Source organism: Eriocheir sinensis, chromosome 41 (assembly GCF_024679095.1).
Source record: "Eriocheir sinensis breed Jianghai 21 chromosome 41, ASM2467909v1, whole genome shotgun sequence".
NCBI classification, from domain to species: domain Eukaryota; kingdom Metazoa; phylum Arthropoda; class Malacostraca; order Decapoda; family Varunidae; genus Eriocheir; species Eriocheir sinensis.
The window spans coordinates 315,869-340,910 of NC_066549.1; the positions used below are offsets into that span (position 1 = coordinate 315,869).

The 25,042-nt window shown below is 41.6% G+C and overlaps 1 protein-coding gene across 1 annotated transcript; it reads right to left on the bottom strand.

Annotated features, from left to right (window-relative positions):
• Nucleotides 1-938: 938 nt before the first annotated feature.
• On the bottom strand, nt 939-18,238 carry LOC127009763 (neuropilin-2-like). Its single transcript, XM_050883140.1, has 11 exons — nt 18,103-18,238; nt 17,067-17,176; nt 15,998-16,283; nt 15,454-15,595; nt 12,777-12,898; nt 11,543-11,826; nt 9,319-9,437; nt 6,222-6,316; nt 2,514-2,666; nt 1,138-1,283; nt 939-950 (listed from the first exon to the last, which is right to left on the bottom strand). The coding sequence occupies exons 1-11, from the start codon at nt 18,167-18,169 to the stop codon at nt 939-941; spliced, it is 1,536 nt and encodes a 511-aa protein (XP_050739097.1). The 5' UTR covers nt 18,170-18,238.
• Between the last annotated feature and the right edge of the window lie 6,804 nt (nt 18,239-25,042).

A 25,042-nucleotide genomic window follows, 5' to 3' on the forward strand; every position in this document is an offset into this window, starting at 1 on the left:
GTCGACTGAACCACCGAGGCTTTTCAACCCGCTATGGGAGGCGACTTGGTGGGGGAAGTTACTGCAGTAGTAGCCATTTTTTCTTCCTCCGTATTGTCTCGCCCATTTCTTTCCGTTTAGCCTCAGTCTTTTTTTGCTTAACTTTACACGCTGTTTGTCGCATATCTTTTGGCTTTCACTTGCTTTCAAAGACGTGATGAAGGCGAGAAAACACGGCTGCATATTGAGATGTCTAACGGGAATATATATATGTATATATATATATATATATATATATATATATATATATATATATATATATATATATATATATATTTTTTTTTACAGCTAAGGAGACAGCTCAAGGGCGCAAAGAAAAAAAAAAAGAAAAAAGGCCCGCAACTCACTGCTCCCGAACAGAGGTTAAAGGAGTGTCCAAAATCAGAGGTTAATTTCGGGAGGTGTCCTGATACCCTCCTCTTGAAAGAGTTCAAGTCGTAGGCAGGAGGAAATACAGATGAAGGAAGATTGTTCCAGAGTTTACCAGCGTGAGGGATGAAAGAGTGAAGATGCTGGTTAACTCTTGCATAAGGGGTTTGGACAGTATAGGGATGAGCATGAGTAGAAAGTCGAGTGCAGCGGGGCCGCGGTAGGGGGGGAGGCATGCAGTTAGCAAGTTCAGAAGAGCAGTCAGCGTGGAAATATCGATAGAAGATAGAAAGAGAGGCAACATTGCGGCGGAATTTAAGAGGTAGAAGACTATCAGTATGAGGAGGAGAGCTGATGAGACGAAGAGCATGATTTTGAACTGAGCTGTAAGCTCAGTTATATATATATATATATATATATATATATATATATATATATATATATATATATATATATATATATATATATATATATATATATATATATATATATAACTGAGCTTACAGCTCAGTTCAAAATCATGCTAAAATTCAAAGACGTTCCTGAACGTCAGATGTCCTCAAAGGGTTAAGGACAGATCCTCTGGTATGTCCTGGTCTAATTCAGGTCTGTGTGGTCTTACATTCATGTAAAGCTCTCTCTCTCTCTCTCTCTCTCTCTCTCTCTCTCTCTCTCTCTCTCTCTCTCTCTCTCTCTCTCTCTCTCTCTCTCTCTCTCTCTCTCTCTCACCTCGGCCAAGGAGGAGGCGTCCTCATTCTTGAAATGGGTGACGTTAGTAAGCGAGAAGCCATTCCGGTCAATCTGCTGGTACTGGATGCCGCAGAAGCCTGACTCGGGCTCCACACAGATGCTGTAGTCCAAGTTGTTAAAATGTCCTACATCCAAGGGGAGGGAAAAGCTTACTCACAAAGAAAGTCATCATATTATAATCAAGTGATTCTCATTATTTTTCTTTTACAATTAATACGAAAAAAGTGAACAGTGAAGAAAAAGATGATTATGATGATAATCATAATGATGAATAAATAAATTAAGATATAGATAGAAAAATAGATATAGATATAAATAGATAAATTTACAGACAGAGATAAAGGTATATAATGTTTATAATATATATATATATATATATATATATATATATATATATATATATATATATATATATATATATATATATATACATATATATATATATATATATTTATATACCTCTTCTTGAATGTATCAATGGTATTGGCACCCACAACATAACTGTCAAGCCTATTCCATTCATCCACCACTCTATTGGTGAGCCAATTCTTGCCTATGTCTTTGTTGAATCTGAATTTGCCTAATATAAAATCATTGCTACGTGTCCTATCTGGCTCTTTTACTACCAAAACCCTATTGACATCCCCTTTATCAAAGCCCTTCATCCATTTATAGACTTCGATAAGGTCTCCTCGCAACCTGCGTCTTTCTAGAGCAATGGTTCTTAACCTTTTCAGAGGCGTCGAACCCTAACGAAAACCTCCGCACAGTAGGTGAACCCCTCGAGTATGAAGAAAAAAAATCATACAAAAATGCAGAAAAATGGCTTCAAAATTCGCGTATATTTAGATAATACAAAAAATAAATATTTTAATTAATACAAAAATGAAAGAAAAACTGGCTTAAAATTCAATTGCAAAAAAATTGCAGTGTGTTTCAGAGAGCTTTCGCCGAACCCCTGATACTGGCTCACCGAACCCCTGGGGTTCGGTCGAACCCAGGTTAAGAACCGCTGTTCTAGAGAGTGTAGATTTGAATGCTCAAGTCTATCCTCATAAGGGAAGTGTCTCACACCTTGAACCATGCTTTTTAGCATGAGGAGTAGAGAAAGAATGTGGAATGTATGCCTCCATTCCAAAGACAATCACCTCTGTGATGCGCTGGGCACACACAGAGGGGTCTCTCTCCTGGAAGCAGTAATCATTCCACGGGAAATCGGGAATGACATCCTCAGGTCGTTCCACCGAGCTGAAGCAAAATGCCAGAAACATCGCCTCTTCGGTGGGTCCAGAGGATGTACAGGAGCAATAGGACAGGATATATACTTACCTGTATAATACAGGATATATGCTTACCTGTATAACCAACTCTGATGTCACAGTCTGAGGCGTGGCTGATGGTGGAGAAGTCACACCAACGGTCTTCTGAGTAGCATCCCACGCCATCAAAATTAAAGCTTTTAAACTCATCAGTGATGCCTTGGTAATACTGCAAACAACCCACAGGTGCTGATGGGAGAAGGAGATTTAGAGTTAGAGTGGCGTGGAGGAGCATGAGAAGGAAGACGTCATCACCAGAATCCCAAGCGACTCCGCAATGATTACTACGTCAGCATAAACAAGGTCAGTGACCTTGATATTGCCAGCAGATGCCGCACAATGACTCTGATCCACAACTCTGCCTAATAAGGAGTGCCTATACGCGTTAAAAAGTGACTGGACAGAGAAACAGCCTTGCCTCACTCCCGCTGTCACTGAAAAGAAGCTGGGTATATAGTATGGATTCCTTCATATTTCACAGCACCCTCATTCCGAAATCATAGGCGAGTATATAGATTGAAAGTCCTTGCAGGAATCCCACGGACTTGCAGGAGATAGCAGAGTGACTATCGATGCACAGATTCAAGCGCTCTCTTGAGATCGACAAAGGCTGTAGGCATCCCATGTTGAAACTCGTCGGCGCTCCACGAATACGCAAAGCGGTAGGATACAGTCAGCTGTCGACTTACCAGTCATGAATCTAAAATGATCAGGTGTCTCCAGCCAGGATGCTGGTTAGGCATGTGCATGAACAGCTGATGGGCACTCCAGGTCATTCCAAGAGTATGTGAGATTCCTGCAAGGATAATTGACCTAACGACTGCCTTTTGCTCTGGGACTGAGAGTACTATAAACTGTGGAGGACGCGTTTCCAGCTTCTCCTTTTTAATTCAAGTTTGAAGCAAGGGGTGCATCCTTGCTTTATCAATTTTCAACACTTGTATACCCTGGGTATTGGGCAAGCGTTGATGAAAGTCGGTGCTGCGCATCTGTCGGCAACATTAAATCACTGACCTTGTTTTTACTGATGATGCTGTATTTCTCGCAGAATCGCAGTAGGTCCTGACAAATGGATCTCGAAATGTTGCTTGAGGAGGTGAACCCAATGGGATTGAAGCTCTTTTGGGCCAAAACGAAGGTCCAGTCGTTTGGAGGCTTGTTGGATGACTCGGATCAGTCTGTTCATGCATGTGGTGAGGATGTCGAGGTCACTAAAAGTTTCACATACTTTTTTACAGCAAGGGAGGTAGCTCAAGGGCAATAAACAAACAAAAAAAAAGCCCGCTAGACGCTGCTCAATCAAAAGAAAATAGAACGAGAGGCAAGAAGAAAAGTCAATGTCGGTAGGAGAGGAGTTTTGATATTCTCCTCCAGAAGGAGTTCAAGTCGTAGGCAGGGGGAAATACAGACGAAGGAAGGCTGTTCCAGACTGTATCAGTGGAAGGGATGGAAGAACGAAGATGCTGGTTAACTCTTGCATAAGGGATCTGGATAGTATAGGAGTGAGCAAGAGTATAAAGTCGTGTGCACCGGGGCCGTGTGTGGGGAGGGAAGGCATGATATTTTTAAGGACAGTAAAAGGCCTGCCATCAGGCCCATAAGCCTTATAATGATTGAGACCAAAGAGGGCATAGAAAACATCGCTCCTAAGAACTTTAATAACAGGCATGGTGAAGTCAGACTGGGGATGAGTGGGAGGAATATGCCCTGAATCGTCTAGAGTTAAATAGTTTGAGCGAAGAGTTCAGTCTTTGAGACAGATGTGACAGCAGTGCTGCCATCGGGACTAAGAAAAGGTGGAAAAAGATGAAAAAGTAAAACTATTAGAGATATTTTTTGACTAGATGCCAGAAGTCTCTGGAAGAATTAATGAAAGCAAGGTTATGACACTTTCTATCGATGACAGAATTTTTGGTAAGTCGGAGAAAAGATATCGCACGATTCCGGGCAGATATGTAAAGATCTTGATTAGCAGAAGTACAACGGCTCAGGTACCTTTCGTGAGCTGCCTCATTATTTTTGACAGCATTAGAACAAGCGTGATTAAACCATTTTTTTTAGCGTAAGGAGTAGAGAAAGTGTTTGAAATGTGTGCCTTCATTCCAGAGACAATCCTCAGTAAATACGCTGGGCACACACAGAAGGGTCTCTCTCCTGGAAGCAGTAATCATCGGAATAGTAGATCCTCAGGTCGTCCCAACGAGCTGAAGCAAAACCAGAGCACCACCTCTTCGGTGGGTCCAGATGCCGCGTGATAGGAGAGAATACAGAAATAAGGTTGTGATCAAAGGAGCCCAATGTAAAGAACAGTTTCACAGAGTAAGCCAAAGGTTTAGAGGCTAGGATAAGGTCAAGAATATTGCGCGTGTCCCCAAGACGGTAGGGGATACTTTTAGGGTACTGAATCAACTACTCCAAATCATTGAGAAGAGCAAAGTTGTAGGTTTGTTCACGACAGTGGTCAGTGAAAGTGGATGAAAGCCAAAGCCGGTGGTGAACGTTGTTATCTCCTAAAATGGAGATTTCAGCGAAAGGAGAATGAGTCATGATGTGATCTACTTTGAAATTCATATCGTCAAAGAATTTTACAGTTGGTAAAATTAGATGAGGGATAAATAATACAGATGTACTTAGTAATATTCAATTAAGACAATTAAGTTTTAGCCAGATGGTGAAGAATTGTAAAGGTGGGCACGAAATCAAGTGATGTCGTTGCGTACAAAGATGCAACATTCAGCTTTGGATTGAAATTTAGGATAGAGACAATAGGATGGAATAGAGTAGATATTACTGTCCGGGGACCTGAGTTTCGATGATGATGAGGTGAGGTTTAGAGGAGGAGAGAAGATATTCCATAGAATGGAAATTATATTGAAGATCGCTAATGCTACAGAAATTAAAGAAAAGTTTAGAAGAGCTAACAAGACAGACCTGGTATTCAGAGGCATCATTTTTGTAAGCCAATGTGGTGTGGAAATTAAAATAATTTGTTTGATCTTCCTATCTACTCCCTGTAGTAACGTAGTGCATAGTACTGGTAGGTCTTTCCAGGAAGTCACTTGACGGTGTTATGGACTCTCTCATCACGATATCTATGCTATGCAGGTGGGCAAATATTAGAATTTTCAAGTCACTTGTGCTGCCCATCTTACTGTATGGCGATGAGAGATGGGCACTGAATAGTGACTTGGAGATGTGTGTCGAGGCCTTTAATACCAATTGTCATTTGCAGCATCATGGGGTCTCGCTGGAATGGCCTCGTGTCGAATCAGCGAATATGTTGTGAAACTGAGACGAGGGCTGTTACCAACTAAGTCCTTGAACGCCAACTCTGGATGTACGGGCACGTGGGACGTTTTATCCACTGTGCATAATGGCTACACACACACACACACACACACACACACACACACACACACACACACACACACACACTCCGGTGGCTCAATCGGTAGAGCGTTGCGCTGCGAGGCTTAACGGCCAAACAGGCGGCGGTTCGAGTCCCGCTCAGGCCGGATTCTTTCGGTTGAGTAAGAGTGGTTACTGTCCCCCTTGAGCAAGGGGGATGGGGTGTGTGGTGTGTGAGGTCCTGGCAGTACCCAGAGATCGACGATACTGAGCACTTGCCCTCGTCGGGAGGGTACCTGCTGGCTAAAGCGAGTCCAACTCGTGATCAGGCCGTGGTGAATTACACACACACACACACACACACACACACACACACACACACACACAGCGACTCACCTTGTGGCACGCGGGCTTTGGGACACTCGCAGGGGATTTGCGTGACTTTAATCCTCCATGCCCGCCTTGTAGGGAACGAGACAACCTTGGCATCCCTGGATAGTAGCAGACAAAAAGAATGTAAATGTGTATATGCTAATTTGTTCTTTACTTCTTGCTTTCTTACAGGCCTAAGCGAAGCAAAAGGAGTCCCATATCTTAACACGATTTAGTCATGTATATAAAACCTCAAAGTTTTGCATTATTTTTGCACACTCTTTCCGTAGAGTATTCCATTCATCTATTTTTATTTTGTTCTAGTAACTAACTAATGGGGAGCATTGTTCTAAAAATTTTACTTGAACTCTATTCATATCATCTGATTTCATAAATCTCTTTTCAATGTTCTCATTATGTTCATGATATTAAATTACTTTTTCCCCTTTCCGTAATACAATCGTGAGACATAACAATCAGGAAAGCCTACAGGCCCACCAGGAAAGCCTACCAGAGCTACAGGCCGATCTTGAAGAAAAATAAACAAGGTCTTTGCGTGCAGCTCACCCGACTGTTCATCCTCTCTTTCGGGCTGATCAATAAATAAGTACCTGGGGAAACCTGGAGAAGCTGAACTGTGGTAACCAGCATGACACACTAACCTTGTGTTCTGATGTAATGTGTTCTTACCCAACACAAGCTCAAGGACCAATGCGACGGAGATGAATACCGTATGTCCCCAACTTTCTTTTACCTTTGCTCATCCATGACTGACACGTGGCAACCATTTGTTCGGATAGAGGTCACCTGAGATGGAGGCTCGAAGCGGAGCTGCTTCTGGGCTCGGTAAGCATGCCAGATGTCATTTGCACTGAGATGGTCCTTGGCATCCTCAAGGAAATCCTTGACATACCTCCCCTTGTCTCTCCTTAGGAGAGCTCTAGTACTACGCGACAGAGACCTACAATGGTCCCGATTCCCAGCAAGTTTGGCAGAGCAACTCTATATTCCCCAGCGTCTCCACCACTATATAGGTAGGAAGACACCGGAGGGTGCTGAAGCCCTCCAAAGACCCTTCCCATGTCCTCTCTAACCGTTTCCCTATTGTCTCATCAACACCAGAGAGTAAATCAGCCTGCTCTCTAAAGACAGATCCTCTCTGTATCCACATCACACTACATTCACATAACATACACACCTTTTCCCAAAATTCAAAATTCAAAATGACGTATCAATAATGCCTGCCTCTCGGCCCCGCCTGGGGACCACACCCCCCCCCAGGGACTCCCCCTTCTGGGTGCCGACCTGAGAGGTGTCTTGATAACTCCTCGAACCTCTTTCTTATCAATTTCTGCAACATTCGCGGTCTTCGTTCTAATTTTCATTCTGTAGAACACCATCTCAACTCCTCTAAACCTCACCTTCTTTTGAGGCTACATCTCTATCCTAAATTTAAATCCAAGCTTCAGATGTTGCGTCTACGTGCGCAACGACATCACTTGACCTTGACTCTTCAGAATTTTCCACCATTGACTTTATTGTCATTCTATTACTAAATACATCTGTGCTGTTTATCTCGAAAATTATTTGACTATTTGAAGTGGATCACATCTTGACCTCGCTGAAATCTCCATGCTAGATTTCAATGTGCTTTCATCCTCTTTCACTGACCAGCGCTCTCCTCAGCGATCTAGAGCAGTTGGGTATCTTTGTCCTATCACCTGTATATCCTCTGACCCAATTTAAGAGGCGATGCTTCTGGCATTTTGCTTCAGCTCGGGACGGACGTGACCTTGAGGATGTATTCGATTTCATACTGCTTCCTACGCTTCCTGAGAGAGACCCCTGTGCTCTTAGCGCATTAGGGCAGTGATTGTCTCTGAATGGAGGTATTCCACTACGTACTTTCTATACTCCTATAAAAAAAGCCTGGTTTTATCCGCTGCTTGTTCTCGTGCTGGGTCAAAGATAGAGAGGCTACAAAACAAAAGTATACCAGAGCCTTGAACTCCTGCATGACATGATCTTTACTCTGCTCGGAATCGTGCCAAATCTATTTTTCAACAAACTCAAAATCCCATCCATGTAAATGTCAACACCTTGCTTTCTAATTCTCCAGAGACTTCTGGCACTTTGCCAAAAATATCTTCATGCCCTTCAGTCTTCAACTTATGACCTTGATGGAGTGCCCCATTGTCCTGTAAATATGTGCCCTGTGTTGACACCCTGCCTGGTCAAACTCGTCTCGCTTCATCAACATCTACCTTCCTTCCTGCTTCACCTTCGCTTAGAAGTGTGCCTAAGATGGGTGACCGTTCCAATCCCTCAAACCACCGCCCCATAGCTTTACTTTCCTGTCTATTCAAAGTTTCTTTGAATCAATCTCAACCGAAGATTCAGCACCTTCCACTTCTAAACCTCTATCTGATCGCTAGGTTTGGGTTCCAAGGGCGCTCATGGCGATCTTCTTGCTCTCTGAACTGATTCTTGGTCATCCTCTCTTAGCCGTTTCGGTGAAACTTTCTCAGTTGCGCTAGACATTTCGAAAGCCTTCGATAGAGTCTAGCACAAGTCTTTGCTTTCTAAACTGCCCTCTTTCGGATTCTATCCCTCTCTCTGTTCCTTTATCTCCAGTTTCCTTTCCGGCCGTTCTATTTCTGCTGTGGTAGACGGTCACTGTTCTTCCCCTAAACCTATCAACAGTGGTGTTCCATAGCGCTCTTTTCTATGATGACTCCACCTGCATTATTCATCTTTCTTCTTTAGACATCTCTAACAGGGAAGGAATTACATGATCAAGGGGAGGCTGCAGAATGCTTAACTTCAGACCGTATCATCATCATTTCCGATTGGGGTAAAGAGCTCAGTCCTCCAATGCCTCCCCACCACTCCACTCCACCCACCAACACGACACAATCTTCCAAACACCCATCCATTCTTCTTCGACAACACTCAGCTGTCACCATCTTCAACAAACAACATCCTCGGTTTATCCTTAACTCAAAATCTTAACTGAAAAACAAAGGATTGGGGGGAGTGAAAATATCTTAGAAATCAATAGGGGACATCATGTAAAAAAGTCTGGGAACAACTGCTGAAGAGAATAAACTATACAACTTACTTGTAATTGTAAAGAGCCACTGTGACGTCTCCCTCCGTGGTAGTGGTACTGGTGGAAGAGGTTGTGGTGGTCGTGGTTGTGGTGGTCGGGGCTGCACTGGAGGCTGCGGTAGAGGGGGCCTGCGGAAGATTGGGATGAAAATATAATCCTATAGTTCGTAAAGCTTAACTCTACCAAGAAGATAGTACAAAGAGAGAGAGAGAGAGAGAGAGAGAGAGAGAGAGAGAGAGAGAGAGAGAGAGAGAGAGAGAGAGAGAGAGAGAGAGAGAGAGAGAGAGAGAGAGAGAGAGAGAGAGAGAGAGAGAGAGAGAGAGAGAGAGAGAGAGAGAGAGAGAGAGAGAGAGAGAGAGAGAGAGAGAGAGAGAGAGAGAGAGAGAGAGAGAGAGAGAGAGAGAGAGAGAGAGAGAGAGAGAGAGAGAGAGATTATCTTGTCTCCTCTTATAGAGTCTGGACTCAGGCGTTAAGGGCATGGGTCGCAGCTGCGGCCGTGCTGTCTGTTGCGGAGATTGGAGTCGGCAGACGGAACTTGTAGTTGATTCCGAGCTGGCCTCCTGTCATATTTGTAACAATATATATATATATATATCTATATATATATATATATATATATATATATATATATATATATATATATATATATATATTTATATATATATATATTCAACTCCTTTTAACACAGGACGCTCCCAACAGGAATTACAAGACACAAGACTGGAGGCTGCAGAACGCTTAACCTCAGACCCTGCTATCATTTTTGACTGGGGTAGGAGAAAACTGGTGTCGTTCAACGCCTCAAAAACTCAACTTCTCCACCTGTCAACTTAATACAATCTTCCAAACTCCAATCCCCTATTCTTCGAAAACGCTCAGCTGTCACCTTCTACACTAAACATCCTCGGTCTATCCTTAACTCAAAATCTTAACTCATTCATATATTCTCTCTTTCTAAGTCAGCTTCCTCGAGGTTAGGCGTTCTGTATCGCCTCCGCCAGTTCTTCTCCCTCGCACAGATGCTGTCCATATACAAGGGCCTTGTCCGCCCTCGTTTGGAGTATGCATCTCACGTGTGGGGCGGCTCCACAATCACAGCTCTCTTGGACAGAGTGGAGTAGGCCGAGTACACACACGCGAGCCGAACATCGTAACGTAACTCCGTCGTGTAAAAAAAAAAAAAAAACGCCAGTGTGGATGGGACCACGTAACGTCACAACGTAACACCCGAGTGAACTTATATGTTACGCGTCGGTGTTCGCTCCCGTTCCACCAATTATCGGTTTCTCCGCGTTGTATCAAAGGATGTTACAGGGTGAGGTCACGCAGTGTGTGGATGGGACTTGTGTTCGATGCGTATCAAATGACTGCACCGAATCTGCTCAACTCGCTGACAGCTCAGTGGTCAGATCCTGCTGATCCACCTCTTGTGAACTACTTATATGAAGTGTGTGCCAATGCAAAACACTCAAGCCATTTTAATGAAATGTTTCGCAATGAGGCGTGGAAAGAAATGGCTCAGGAAACAGGGAAGATAGTGGAAGATTGCAAGAAAATGATGACTTCCTTGCAGTGGTGGGCACGGTTCCGCTAATCCGCTAACCGCTAATAAGCTAAGCTAACTTTTTGGTTAGCTAATTAGCGTTTTCGGTAACTTTGGAAACAGTTAGCGGACCAATTAGCTTTCGCTCCACTAACTTGAAGTCCACTATAAATTCATACAGGTTTGTTCTTGTCCGTTGTGGGCAGACACAGCACCAGTTGAGCCACATGGCGCAATAATTCCGGGGCTTCCACTTTTGGGTAAAGTACGCCTTAAAGTAGGGTAATTAGACAATTATTAGGGAAACTTTTTGGTATTTTAGGATTATGCATTTTCCATTTCTAACTCTTTGAACTCGGGATTTAATAACAAGAATTCGACTAAACCGAAGCTAAATCCATATATAAAAAGTTAGCAGCGATTAGCGTTAGCTTCCACTAATTTCTTTGTCAGTTTAGCGGTTTAGCATAAGCGAAGCTAACTTTTCGGTTAGCGGTGCTCACCACTGCTTCCTTGTTAGCGGCCATGAAGGGAGGAGGCGAAGATGAAAAAGAGTACTGGAACAGGCAAAGGTAAAGGTATCCCTTACTCTATACACACACACACACACACACACACACACACACACACACACACACACACACAAACAAACAAATATTTGTCAATACAATAAATAATTTTCGTTGTTACCTGACGGATAATTCTTTCCTCCTGCAGGGCTTCTCTTCCCACATTGTTCTCCGGGTCTGTATAGTCAACATTGCTGTCTTCCTGTCTGAAATCTCCAGATTCTCTTTTCTTCCTATTTTTTGGTGCTTCAACTTGGACGTTTTCATCTGATTCTTCTTCATCTTTCAACTTTTCTTCATTTGAGATGCTTCCGTAAAGGTCGTAGCAATGGTACAGGTAATACTCCAGTTCCTGAAGCATGAACGTCAACTCCGTCTTGCCTCTGCCCTCCACGTTCACATACACTGAAGGGAAATTCAATAAAGAGGGTTTTCTCAATTCCAACTCTCTCTCTCTCTCTCTCTCTCTCTCTCTCTCTCTCTCTATATATATATATATATATATATATATATATATATATATATATATATATATATATATATATATATATATATATATATATATATATATATATATATATATATATATATATATATATATATATATATATATATATATATATATATATATATATATATATATATATATATATATATATATATATATATATATATATATATATATATATATATATATATATATATATATATATATATATATATATATATATATATATATATATATATATATATATATATATATATATATATATATATATACTTTTTTTTATTAAAAATAATGCCGTGTTGACAGTTTACCAGTTCTTTGTTTAACTCCTCATATTTTTTTATTAGTTGCTGTAAGTGAGGTTCTACCATGTAAATAAGTTATCCCAGACTAAATGCATGTAAATGCGACGTGTTTCGCTCGACCTCGAGCGTCTTCAGGGTAAAATAATTTAAATGAGCTAATAATAATTATTATTAGCACACACACACACACACACACACACACACACACACACACACACACACACACACACACACACACACACATGAGATGCATGCTCCATACGAGGGCGGACAAGGCCCCTTTATATGGACAGCATCTGTGAGGGAAAAAAGACGATACAGAACGCCCAACCTCGAGGAAACTGATTTAGCAAGAGAGGAGATATAAAGTTTCATGTTAAGAATTTCAGTCAAGGAAAGACCGAGAATGTTTATTGTAAAAGAAGGGGACAGCTCTTGAATCGTTGAGCGACAATTTTACACTATGGCCAAAGGTGTATTTCCATATCGTCAGATATAACCCCGTAATGATAAATATATCCCATAAGACCCCCTATACTTACTATGAGAGCCGTTGTTGACACCACAGAGAAAAGGAAGAGGCGTAGCGCTTTCCGCGTAGAAGCGATCGTACTTACACTCCCCCCAGTATGGCGGCTGAAGCAAGAACTCGTCGAAGTCCAGCCTGTAACAGGGACAGAAAAGATATATCTTTGTCATAATTTTCCAACGTGCTCGGTAGAGAAAAAAAGACACTGAAATACTGTATTGAAATATTGGAATGCTTGCGTATTCGCATTTACTTCCTCTTACTTACTCTCACTCTCAAGACATTAAAATAACCTTGGACTTATTATTTTGAAATGACCATATACCAAAGGGGCAAAATAGGTTTTAATAGACACAATTTTATTATGGGTTGTGATTCAGAAATGGTATGTAGGACTTTCTAGGTTTATAAACTGGATGCATAACGTGCTGAAAATCTACAAGCAGCGATAATTTGTGATATGATCATCAAATAAAACAGTCTTGGAGAAAAATATTCTCTTCTATAATACCAGGGCGGACACTGATTCTGTTTACTAACTTCAAATTGACTTTTCTGCTCACCAAATATATGACAGTATTGACACGAGTTAAACACAAAATACTCCACCACTTGGTAGGAACTAAAAAACAGAATTGCCTTTCTAAACACGTAACATACAATGTTTTACATATTCTGGACGTGACATATCAGCTAACTCAAGTTTTGCATGTAGTAGCCAGTTCCTGGCAACTACATGCACCTGATAAGTACATGGCACTTCTTCTTTGCACACTGGCAGCCTTTGCTACATCCGACAACTGAGAGGCGGTGGCCGAGTGGTCAACGTGCGGGCGTGGTGAGCCCGTGGACCTAGGTTCGAGTCCCACCGAAACACGCTGATTTTTCAAACCGTCGCTGAGTGGCAGAAGATTGTCCACATGCTACTCAGATCTACAATCAATCTTACCTTCAATGACTTCAGTCAAATAAGAACATAAGAGCGTTGGAGTCTGCAAGAGGCCGGTAGGCCTATACAAGGCAGCTCCTTTGACCCTAAGCTCCCGTGTATCTAACCCCACCTAATATCGCTGTCCATGAATTTATCTAATCTATTTTTGAATGTGACAATTGTATTGGCACTCACCACATGACTGCTAAGCCTATTCCACTCATCCACAACCCTGTTAGTAAACCAATTTTTGCCTATGTCCCTGTTGAATCAGAATTTATCCAGTTTAAACCCATTACTTCGTGTCCTACCCGGTTCTCTTACTAACAAAACCTTATGAATCTCTCCCTAATTAAAGCCCTTCATCCATTTATAAACCTCGATCATGTCTCCACGCACCCTTCGCCTTTCTAAAGAATGCAAGTTTAACTGTTTGAGTCTTTCCTCGTATGGCAAGTTTCTCAAACCCTGAATCATCTTAGTCATCCTCCTCTGCACTGATTCTAACATTTTGATATCCATTCTATAGTAAGGTGATCAGAACTGAACCGCATAGTCAAGATGAGGTCTAACTAATGCTAAATATAGTTTGAGGAAGACTTCGGCGCTTCTGTTGCTTACGCTCCTTGAAATAAATCCCAGTACCCTATTTGCTCGATTTCTAGCTTGAATGCATTGTGCCCTTGGACGGAGATCAGAGCTCATTAAGACCCCTAAATCTCTCTCGCACCCAGACCTGCTTATGAGAGTGTCATTTAAGCAAAAGTTGTGGGAGGGGTTGTTCCTACCTACACTCAGAATACTGCACTTCCCTACATTGAACTCCATCTGCCATTTATCCGCCCAGTCATACAATCTATTTAGTTCATCCTGGAGAATACTAGTGTCCTGATCCGACTCAATTACTCTACCGATCTTGGTATCATCTGCAAACTTACTGACATAATTACTAATTCATGTATCTAAGTCATTGATATAAATAATAAACAAAAGTGGACCTAATACCGAACCTTGTGGGACCCACTCGGAACACATCCCCAGTCAGATCTTTTACCATTGATTTGCACTATTTGCTTCCTCTTGCTTAGCCACGCCTTGACCCAGTTCAAAACTTTACCCTCTACTCCGTGAGCCTATAATTTAAGCAACAGTCGTTATTGAGGAACTTTGTCAAACGCTTTACTAAAATCAAGATAGATTACATCATAATTTTTATCTGTCTACCGCCTCAAATACTTTATTGTAGAAGGACAAGAGATTGGTGAGGCATGACCTACCTTTCGTGAACCCATGCTGCGAGTCGTGAATTAAGCTGTGTTTCTCTAGATGCTCCCGAATGTTCCTGGCTATTATGGACTCCAGCATCTTGCCTATGTTGGGCGATAGTTTGAAGCAGCTGACCTGTCCCCTTTTTTAAAATCGGCGTCACATTAGCTACTTTCCTTAGGCTGGGCACATAACCAGTATTTACCGACATCTTAAAGATGTCGGTTAGTGGGTCACTGAGTACATCACCTAATTCCTTTAATACCCTCGGAAATATCCCGTCAGTAAGCTTGTTTAAATATAATTCCCATCCTGTTGCAAGGATTCTGTTCTGACAATAACGGGTACGCGACGCGAGTGTCTGCTGTTTGCCATGCTTCAAGTGTTGATAACATATTCTAACTAAGAACGCGATGTAACTTGAGGAGTCAAGATGGCTTTCTAAACAACCCTCAATGAGCAGTTCATTCATGCAAAATATTCCTACCCTTACCGAAGCTGGCATATCGGAGAGTCGCAGCCGTGGTCCACCGTAATGGAACACTGAAGTGGGTCAGCGGGCAAGGAAGCGGGATAGTCGGGTGAGCTGAAGGTGAATTCCTGAGCTTGTGTGAAGGAACCACAGGTGACCCATTCTGGAGAGAGAGAGAGAGAGAGAGAGAGAGAGAGAGAGAGAGAGAGAGAGAGAGAGAGAGAGAGAGAGAGAGAGAGAGAGAGAGAGAGAGAGAGAGAGAGAGAGAGAGAGAGAATTTACTATAAAATGTGATCAGTTATAAATAATCCCCCTGTTTAGGGGGTAAATCTTATGAATGAAAAAAAAAATAATGTAAGCGATATATATATATATATATATATATATATATATATATATATATATATATATATATATATATATATATATATATATATATATATATATATATATATATATATCGATTTTTTTCACGGAATTATGCACACACACACACACACACACACACACACACACACACACACACACACACACACACACACACACACACACACACACACCTCACCTTCCCTCACGCTGTATGTAGCATTGAATCCCCGGCAAGATCCTTTTGCATTTGAGACAAAAGTCACCACAAGTGTGTCACCTTTTGAAGTTATGATATCTGGTCCTTTGGCACCGCAATATCTCACTTCGTCCCCCTTTGGCTCCTCCGCTTTTACTCTATGTTTTACTTTCTCTTGCTGCTTTGAACTTGGAGAGGAGATGCTGACGTAGTCTCCGTGACACCCAACAGACCCAGTTACGTCAAAGTCATGGAATTCGATCCGAATTTTTTCATGCAACGGAGCCTATGAAAACCAAAGGAAAGAAGGAATAAAATTAAAGAAATATATAAAAAAAAGTAAGGAAGCAACTCAATGGTAAAAGCCAAATGAAAAAATAAATAATCCCGCTGAACAAAGCTCTTAAAAAGTAAACAGAATGAGTGGTCAAAAAAGTGGGTCAACCTTGGATGAAGAGGTGTCTTGATATTCCCCTCTTGAAAGAGTTCAAATCGTAGGCAAGAGGAAATACAGACAAAGGAAGGCTGTTCCAGAGTTTGCCATTGAAACTGATGAAATAATAGAGATGCTGGTTAACTTTGTCATAAGGGGTTTGTATAGCAACTGGATGAGCAAGAGTGTTCAACGGGACCGCGAAATGGGTAGAGGTATGCAGTTAGCAAGACAGAAGAGCAGTCAGCATAAACATGTCGAAGGGGGATAAAAACAGAGGCAACACTGCAGTGGAATTTGAAAGGCAGAACACCGTCAGGAAGAGGAAGGAAGTTTTTGAGACGAGGAGCCTTTGGTTCCACTGTACAGAATAGCTACGATAAGACGGCGGACAAGGCCCTTATATATGTAGCTATATCATGTGGGAAGGGAAAGCTGGTGGAGACGATACATAACGCCTAACCCGAAGAAGATGTTTTAGCAAGAGAGGGGATATGAAGTTTCCAATTTAGATTTTTAGTTAAATAAGGATGGGCAGAAAATGTTTATTTTGGAAGGAGGGGAGATTTGCATGGGTGTTATCGAAGAACAGGAGATAGGTGAAAGAGTTATTAACATAGGTCCTTTTTCCTTCACCTGAATGAACCATGTGCAGGTCGTGTCCTCAGGGTAGTGGTCAGGGTAGCCAGGGGACGTAAGGAAGCCGCTGTGATGTTCTCGGGTGTCCACAGTGCCGCCACAGCCGTCTGCAAGGACACGAATCAAAGTTTATGTCATGTCTTCTATAATCGATCCGACGTTGTATTATCATTAATTAAAAAATTATGTCGTTTCTTTTGTCGATCGAGTCGGATACTGTAAGTGGCTATAAAGATACGCTAATGAAGTGTAGGAAATAAATTTTAAACAAAGAAGAACAGTGACTGGGCTAAATAACTACATTTACCCATGTAATGCGGCGCAATTTAAGTAAAGTAGAATGGAGAAGTGTAGAAAGAAATAAAGTTGTTTCTTGATCCCTTTTTCTATCTATAGCTTTGTTACCGTCCTATAGCCTTGATTCCTCGTCTTTCTTAAGCTTTTAAACCAGATATGAAAGTTCTTAAGCATATATCAACTTCTAACCTTCTATCTGATTACTAATATTGGTTCCGCATGGGGCGTTCAGCAGGTGATCTTTTTACTTTCTAAACTTACTTCCTAACTGACTGGTCATTCTCTTTTATTAGTTTCTGTGAAGCTTTTTTTGTTGCCTTTAACATTTCGAAAGCTTTTGACAGAGTCTGGCACAAATCTTTGCTTTCTGAACCATCCTTCTACGAATTTTGACCCTCTCTCTGTACTTTAGTCTCCAGTTTCTTTACCGGCCGATACATCTCTACTGTGATAGACGGTCACTGTTTCCCTTTTACCTATTAACATTGGTGTCCCACAGGGCTCTGTCCTATCTCCCACTCTCTGTTGTTCATTAATTATCTTCTTTCCAAGACGAACTGTCCTATCAACTCATACACTGATGACTACTCTGCATCACTCAACATCTTTTAACATAAGGTCCTCCTTACTGGATACAAAACTTTAGGCTAGACGCTACAGAACCTTGCTAATATTTCTGAATGGAGCAGATGGAACTTGGTATCCTTCACTGCCATGTAACTTATTTGTCGCTTACTGATGGTTGCAGCAGATGGTAAGAGGGGAAGTAGGCCTAAGATTGAGATGAGGAGTCCCTCAGCCATGGTGTTGCTAGTTTTAGGGTGACAGGTGAAATGACACGGCCGTGCACATTTTCCGCCTTTTCATCATCTAAATAGGGACCCCAATCTCTCCCCCCACCTAGTCTCGTCAAGCAGGTGTTTCAATTATTTAATTAAAGGGATTTCCGTGTTATCAGGTTTTAGACGTTGCCTCGAGGCGATATGATTCATATAATTTAACATTTATTACATTTTTGAAGAAATTAAGTATGACTAGCAATGCTTGATCTTTTTTATTAGTTATTTAGTGCAGTAGTAAGTATTGAAATCATAAACATTCCATCACAGCTGTAGACTGCTTTCTCATCACCTTTCTCACCACACGTCTGTCAGGATTTCTACTGTCAGTCTGCAGGCCTCTTTTTCACGACTTCTCTCCAGGCAGCAGCGATTAACGGGCTTTTTTTATTGTTCTTTTGTGTGTGCCCTTGAGCTGCCTTCTTTGTTGTAAAAAAAAAAAAAAAAAAGGCATCCCGGTCCATATGTCTCGTTCCTCTCTACATCGCGCAGGTATTTGCTTCTCTTCTCTAGCGCTTCTTTCACCCCGTCCAACCATCTCTTTCTTGGCCTCACGACTGGTCTACTATTTCTGGGTTTCCAAGAAAGCGCTCATTTTGGTATTCTTTCTTGCACCATCCTTTGAACGTGTCCATACCATCGCATTCTGTTCTGTTCTATTAGTTCTAATATTCCCATGATCTCTAGTTCTGCCCTCATGCCTTTATTTCCTATCCTGTCTCTTCTCGTCGTTCCTTTGACTTTTCTTGGTACCTTCATTTATACTGCCTGAAGTTTGGATTTCATTTTTGATGTAAGTGACCATGTTTCTGCCCCATAAATCTGTATAGGGCTAAATATTACTGTATATATAGTTGTCTTACATTTACTGGGGATGTTTTTATCATTAATAAGTGGGTACATCATGCTGTAATTCTTGTTGAATTTGTTGATTCTACTATTTATTTCATCTTCTTTATTATTGTTACATATTATAAATACATTTTAAGCAAACGTTGCTAACGAAACAAGTACAAAAAGAAGGGGGGTAGGGGACGGGGGTCTGACGTAGGCTATCTGTTGGAAAACTGGATTGATGGTGTTTGAGAGGGGAGGTGGGTGGTGCGGGGCTGGAGTGCAGTGTGGTGGTGCCGGGAGAGGGGAAGGGGCGGACTCTTCCAGATATTCAAAGCTGTTCACTTGCTTTGATTGATCTTGTCCTGTTGTCACATTGAGTTGTTTATTTTCTCTGCTGATATTCATAACTTCTGTTTTACCTACGTTTATTTTCATTCCGTTTTCCGTCATCACCGTGTTCCATTTTTCGGTAGTTTCTTGTAGTTCTCTTTCATTGTTGCATACCACTGCCACATCATCGGCATAAGCTAAAGTTATTTTTGTCATTTTCATAATTTCTTTCTTTCATACATCTGTCCATGAAAATTATAAACAGCAAAGGGGATATATAACCCCTCCTTGTCTAACACCCGATCTGACTTCAAACCATTCTGTATCTCCATTCTTTAATTTTACTTTACTTATGCATTTTTTTTTTTATAGATTTTTAATAGCTCTCTTCAAGTTTGAGTCGATGTTGTATTCAGCCTGTTAAAATGGTGCCCATAGTTTTGCTCTGGTACCTTGTCAAAAGATTTTTCCATGCCTATGAGGATTGCATTTTTATCTACATTCCATTCCCAGCTCTTTTCAAGTATCATCTTCACTGTAAATATCATATCAACTGTACTTCCCGGTCTGAATCCATATTGACATTCTCCAAGTTTTCTTTCAATCTTTGTTCTTAGCCTCCTCACGAGTACTCTCGCATAACTTACCCACATGTAATAATAATGATATTCCTCGATAATGATTGCAGACTGCTTTATCGAAACCCGTAACTGATACCTGTAGTCATTGAAGCTCATACCATAACAAGCAAATACTTTTGTTTAACATGCAAATATTTTTGTGTGCCATTTTTTCCTACGTCAAACTTTGTGACATTTTCCAGTGCCATTTTTCCAGTCATTTATTCCTGTGCCATTTTTTCCGAGTACCTCCCCACTTAACAAGACTTTCTATTCTAGCTGATCCTTTTGCTATCTAAATTTCCCTGAAGAAAGAGTTCACCAGAATCTTCATAATATAAACTCTTTCGGTGGTAAACTCTGGAACTGGCTTCTTTCGTCTGTATATCCTCCTCACTAGGGCATGAACCCTTTTAAAAGGGGAGTGTCAAGACACATAGGAACCCAAATGTTATAGCCTCTTTGAACATTTCGGGTATTTCCTTTTCTGAGTAGAGCAATAGCTCTACTCAGCCCTTGCCCTTGAGCTGCCTTCTTTATTGTAGAGAAAAAACTTAACTGTTCAAGATCGCATATTATCACGCTTCCACCGCAAAGGAAATTTCCTATCCGAAAAAAATATCGTCTAATTTCTTAGTTGGGAACAAAACAGCCATGACAGAGGAAAGGAGGAAGTAGAGAGAAAAGAAAAAAATGTGTTGTCATTTTATTGGATGGACGTTACGGGGGACGGGGCTTAATTAGGTTGTAATTAGCCGCTCACCTGGCTAGCGGAAGTGGTGCAGGGGTGCGTAAAAGGTTGCACATGTCGCAGCGGTGTGTGTGTGTGTGTGTGTGTGTGTGTGTGTGTGTGTGTGTGTGTGTGTGTGTGTGTGTAATAATAATAATAATAATAATAATAATAATAATAATAAACGGTTTATTCAGTTACGGCAGCCGTTAGGCTGAAAATTTACATATTATAAATACATTTTAAGCAAACGTTGCTAACGAAACAGGTACAAAAAGAAGGAGAGTGGGGGACGGGGGCCTGACGTAGGCTATCTGTTGGAAAATTGGAATGATGGTGTTTGGGAGGGGAGGTGTGGAGTGCGGGGCTGGAGTGCAGTGTGGTGGTGCCGGGATGGGGAAGGGGCGGACTCTTCCAGATGACGGTGAGGTGTTAATATTAAGGTCAGACGCTGGGTTCAGGTGACAGCTGAGGAATGATGCCGGTGGCCAGTATCTGGGAGGTCACTCAGATACCGAGGCTTAGTAATTAGGTGCTAAGCTCCCGGGCCGGCGAGACACAGGTGACGGTTGTAACTGATTACTGCAGTAACTCAATGTTCAGCTTTTGATAAACTATATGTGGCTATATATTAAATGCAAAACTCAGACACAAACTCGTAAACAACGTCACTCTTCCCCTTGTCAACAAATTCCTCCTCCTCTCCCCGTTACCAGCAGCAAACCTTTTACGACGATCAAGTGTGTTTTGGATCATGTTTTCTGCACTGATTGGATGGAGAGGGTATCGATCTTAGCACATAATTGATAACTGTGAACCAATATCCCTTTTTCCTCTTCCTCCCGATGTTTTTTTTTCTGCGCAACTATGGGTTGCGGGCAGTGTGGCCTTGGTGTGGCTTGGGTCAGGATATTATACCTTGTCAAGCTTCCGACGCCAGATCTCGTGCCTGTAGTCCACCTCACGCAGCCTATGTGCTGAGTTCGTCACGTACTGCAAAGAAATCAAACTGGTGATATCTTCAAAGAAGCAAAATCATAATATATACTACAACTGAAAAGAGTTAAAGAACACTGACGAAATCAGAATCACTAGTTACCCATTCATCACAAGGAGGATATTAATAATACCTGAAAATGATAAAAAGTACGCCCCAAAACTCTACCAAGGCATTCAGTAATAAAGGAACGACAAGGCTATTGCGATGTTTAACTGTGCTCCTGAGGGTGTTGGGAGGTTTTCCATACTCTGAAGCAAAGGAGAGTAAAAATGTCGAAAAGGGTAGAACTGAAAGATTCCCTTTAGTTGGCTGTGGGTTGGGTCCTTACGAGATGAAGCCGTTGGCTTTTTTATGGTCGGTCGCGATGGTGCTCATCCACGTAGGAACTGTTGTGATGATGTATATTGAAAAACCTGATTCGACCGTATTCTTCGGCACCTCCAAATTATTCGGATTTCTGCAAACCCTGACAATGAAGGCGGAAGCAGCAGTAACTTTCGTCATGCTGATTCTATTAATATGTTTGAGTCCTCGACTCTCACACCTATTAAGTCTTCTTCACCATGTGTGGAAAGACGTAAACTGCCTCTGGAAACCTAGTAAAGATGCCAGGTTCCTGATGCTTTTGAGTATTATCGTTGTGTCACATTTATCTACTATTGTGGCCATGTTACTGGTTTACCCACACATAAATGAGGCTTTAGATTTGAACCCTTACTTGTCACTGCTGTCATGGATAGGGTTATGCTGTAAGCTAATTACCAGATATGTTATCGTCATTCTGCTGTACTCTATGGGACACATATTAGCCTCATTGTACTCTTTGTGCGTATCTGGCTTTCTCCTGCCCGTAAAAGTGACCACGAACACGTGTGACTACAGAGCACGTGAAGATTCAATCACAAACATACACCTGGAACCCGGATGTGAGAAAGACAATAGGCAACACATCATTCCCGTGACGGATGAACGCATGAATGACGATCGTAAGAGAGGAAAACATTGTGGCAGAGCTAAATGGAAAGGTGGTAGTGAAGAGGAGGCGAGGATCTCATGTGAAAAACTTTACCGTCTTAATGAATGCCAACAAGCACTCAATAACTACTTCTCTTGGTTTGTCACTCTGCTAGCTGCCCACTCTACTTTTGTTGTTGCGGAGCAGGTCTTTTTCCTGTCCACTGGGCAAGCGCCTTTCCCATACATGCGGGTGATATGTGGACTACTGGTTCTGGACAATCTTGCAGTCTTGAGTTTCGTCTTCTGTTCCCCGGGCGACGTCCTCGATCAGGTGAGGTGTCAATGAAGGAAACACAGATTAATGATTTTAATGAATAAATACAAGCAAGTATGTGATACGAAGCCATTATAATAATCCAAAACATCAATTTCACCGTTCCTCTATAAAACCAACCACGAGTGAAACACTGTACGTAGTATATGAACCGTTTTGATTCTAACTCCTAAAGGTAAAGGTAAAGTTGGGGTCATACGCTGTAGCAGCGCGTGGCCTCAGTGCTCATCTCCGTAACATTGGCCCTTGAGCCTGTGGTGGGTGGGAGCCCATTACCCCGGGACACAGGGCCAGTGTGACATCCGGGTTACCACAGTTTACCTTCCCCAGGTACCCATTTATCGACCAGCCCGAGAGGGAGGATGAACAGCTGGGTGAGCTGCACGCCGACTGCCCGGGCCGGGATTCGAACCCGGGCCCGCGGAGTAGAAGCCAAGCACGCTGACCACTAGACCACGGATAGTAAAATACGAAGGACAATGAAATCGGTTATAGAAGTGTCATGCAAACTGTTTAAATAGTTAGGATAATGGAATAAGACGGTGGTTGTTGGAATTTGCAAAAGTGATGGTTAAAACCTAACACCCACACACACCCAGGAGGATGACAATTTACTGGTGGGTGGAGGGGAGACAACATATAAAAGACTGTCCATCCGTCTCCACTCCTCCCGGGGATCAAACCCGGAGCCTCAGAACAGTGTGTATTTACCTATTTGGATTTACCCATTTGTGGTGTATAGGGTCTGAGCTAAGATAGTCCTGTCTCCTTGTCTATATTTGTCGAACCTCTCCTTCATTTGATGGACACTCCCCGCTTCCACAATCTCCTCCTTTAGATCATTCTACTCATCTACACTTCTGTATGGAAAACTGTACTTCTTTGTATCCCTCAGACATGTTCCAATTTTCAGCTTCTTATTGTGTCCTCTCAGCCCCCTCCTCCCCTCTGTCACAACCAGGTCGCTTCTATCCAATTTTTCCTGTCCACTAGTAAATTTATGCAAAGCTATTAATTCTCCTCTTCGTCTCCTCTCCTCAAGCATCGTCAATTTCATTTCTTCAAAATCTGTTCTCATATGGCAGACTCGATAATTCCGGTACCATTTTGGTCGCTATCATCTGTATCCCTTGAATTCTTTTCTAGCTTCCTCATATATTTTTTTACTCTGGGGGAACTAAACCAATGCTGCATAGTCCAGTCTTGCTCTTATCATTGTCGTTATGATTTTTTTTCATCATATCCTTATCTATATAATGAAATGCCATTTTTTGCAATAAATTATGTCTCCAAATATTTTATTTATGTGTTTATCAGGGGTCAATGTATCTTGAACAATCACTCCAAGGTCCCTTTTGTTGTTTACTGCATATATTACTATCTCAACCATCTTTCATTTTGCCATGGGTCTGTTCTTACTCTTTCCCATTCTCATTATATGACATTTATTTTTGTTGAATTCCATTTCCCAATGCTTACTCCATTCATGTATCTCATTTAAGTCATTTTGTAGCCTCTCATAATCTTTTTCCTTATCCTTCTCAGGAGTCTGGCATCATCTGCAAACATACTCATATAGCTGGACACTTCCTCCGGCCTATCATTAATGTATATATTATTGGAAGAACATTACTAGTGCCAGCACCGAGCCCTGTGGCACTCCACTCGTCGCTGTTCTCCACTTTGACTTTTCATCCCTCACCACCGTTTTTATTTCTCTGTTCATCAAGTAATCCCCCATCCAGTTTCTCATGCTTCCCCCCACTCCCCCTCTATGTTCCAATTTCTATAGTAGTCTATTATGTGGTACTTTGTCAAATGCTTTTTTTTTTTTTTAATTCAGATATACGCAATCCGCCCATCCATCTCTCTTTTGTACTATGTAACTATGTCAATTACTCTTGAGTAAAAACAGACCAAGTTTGTAACACATGATCTTCCTTGTCGAAAACCAAATTGGCTGTCAATTATTATATTTTTCCTATCCAGATGGTCGACCCATTTCTTTTCCTCTTTTACATAATTTACA